This window comes from Eimeria mitis, genomic scaffold (genome assembly GCF_000499745.2).
Source record: "Eimeria mitis Houghton genomic scaffold, Emh_scaff5457, whole genome shotgun sequence".
NCBI lineage: Eukaryota > Apicomplexa > Conoidasida > Eucoccidiorida > Eimeriidae > Eimeria > Eimeria mitis.
This window is the reverse complement of record NW_013573727.1, coordinates 2,444-4,000: the sequence shown is the minus strand read 5'-3', so window position 1 is coordinate 4,000 and position 1,557 is coordinate 2,444. Positions and strand designations below refer to the sequence as shown.

The window sequence follows — 1,557 nt, the reverse complement described above, 5'->3', positions numbered from 1 at the left end:
AAAAAAAAAAAAAAAAAAAAAAAAAAAAAAAAAAAAAAAAAAAAAGATGAAGTTTTCAAAGCGTTTACAGGAGTTACGTGAGTGTCACCGTGCTCGTTTTTATGTTTCTTATAAAGAACTAAAAAAAGCAGTAAAACTTTTTACGGGGGCAGATGTCTCCGCGCTGTCTATACAAGAAGCTGTTACTACTTTTGCTAATACAAAGGCACTAGAAGGAGAACATTATAGGTATTTATTTGTTTATTTATTTGTTTATTTTGTTCTTTATTTGTTTATTTTGTTTGTTTTGGTGTTTGTTTTGTTGTTTAGTTGTTTATTTTTGTGTTTTTCTCTTTTTTTAGTTTCTTATAGATGTATTTAGTTTATGTTTGCTCTCTATACAAGAAGCTGTTACTACTTTTGCTAATACTAAAGCACTAGAAGGAGAACATTATAGGTATTTTATTTGTTTATTTATTTGTTTATTTATTTTATTTATTTATTTGTTTATTTTATTTGTTTATTTATTTATTTTATTTGTTTGTTTGTTTTGTTTTTTTATTTTTTTTTTAGTTGTTTATAGATGTATTTAGTTTATGTTTACTCTCTATACAAGAAGCTGTTACTACTTTTGCTAATACTGCTGCTGTTGCTGCTGCTGCTGCTGCTGCTGATGCTGCATTCACAGCATCCTGTTGCTGCTTCTGCTGCTGCTAATAGTGTTGCTGCTGCTGCTGCTAGTGGTAGTTCTGCTGCTGCTGCTGCTGCTGCTGCTGCTGCTTCTAATGCTGCTGATGATAACACTGCTTCTAGATTTGCTGCTGTTGCTGTTGCTGCAGCGGTGCTGCACTCTTGCTGCTGCTTTTGTTGCTGCTGCTGCTGCTGCTGCTGCTGTGTGTGTGCTGCTGCTATTGCTGTATCGCTGCTTGTGGTATTACTATATCTGCTTCTGCTGCTGTTGCTGCTGCTGCTGCTGCTGCTGCTGCTGCAGGCCCCCAGAGAGCCGCTTCGAGGACCTGCTGCAGCACGAGCTAGCAAAGGTGAATGGGTTTGCTGTTGCTACTCTTATTGCTGCTGCTGCTGCGCTGCAGCAGCTGCTAGAGCAGCTGTATGTGCTGCAGCAGCAGCAGCAGGAGCTGCTGGTGAACCCCCCTTCTCGTCAGCTGTCTCCGCAGCAGCAACAAGAGCAGCAACAGAAAGACAATGACGAGCAGCAGCAGCAGCAAGAACAGCAGCAGCAGCAGCAAAAAGAACAGCAGCAGCAGCAGCAGCAGCAGCAGCAGCAGCAGGAGAGCAACGTAGATGCTTCCTCTGTATATGGGGAGAACTGTACGGGTGTTGCATGGTCAGCAGCATCAGCAGCAGCAGCAGCAGCAGCAGCAGCAGGTATAGCATCAAGGGGTTTAAAGGATAGAGGAGAACTAGCAGCAGCAATAGAAAAAGAAACAGCAGCAATCGAAGCAGCTCTGCATGCACAAGCAAACGAAATAGTTTTTCTCTCTTCTTTTATTCGCCTCAATTTTACTGCTTTCAGAAAAATAGCAAAAAAATTCGATAAATTAAATAAATCCTCCTCGG

General features: G+C 40.7%; 1 protein-coding gene across 1 annotated transcript in view; it reads left to right on the top strand.

Moving 5' to 3' along the window:
* Positions 1-152: 152 nt before the first annotated feature.
* EMH_0082200 (uncharacterized protein) overlaps positions 153-1,557 on the top strand; it is a gene marked incomplete at both ends in the record, with an annotated part of 2,943 nt that continues 1,538 nt past the window's right edge. Inside the window, 2 exons of the mRNA XM_013500486.1 lie at positions 153-181; positions 971-1,324. Of these exons, the coding sequence (XP_013355940.1) occupies positions 153-181; positions 971-1,324 (383 nt within the window). The remainder of the gene's footprint in view (positions 182-970; positions 1,325-1,557) is intronic.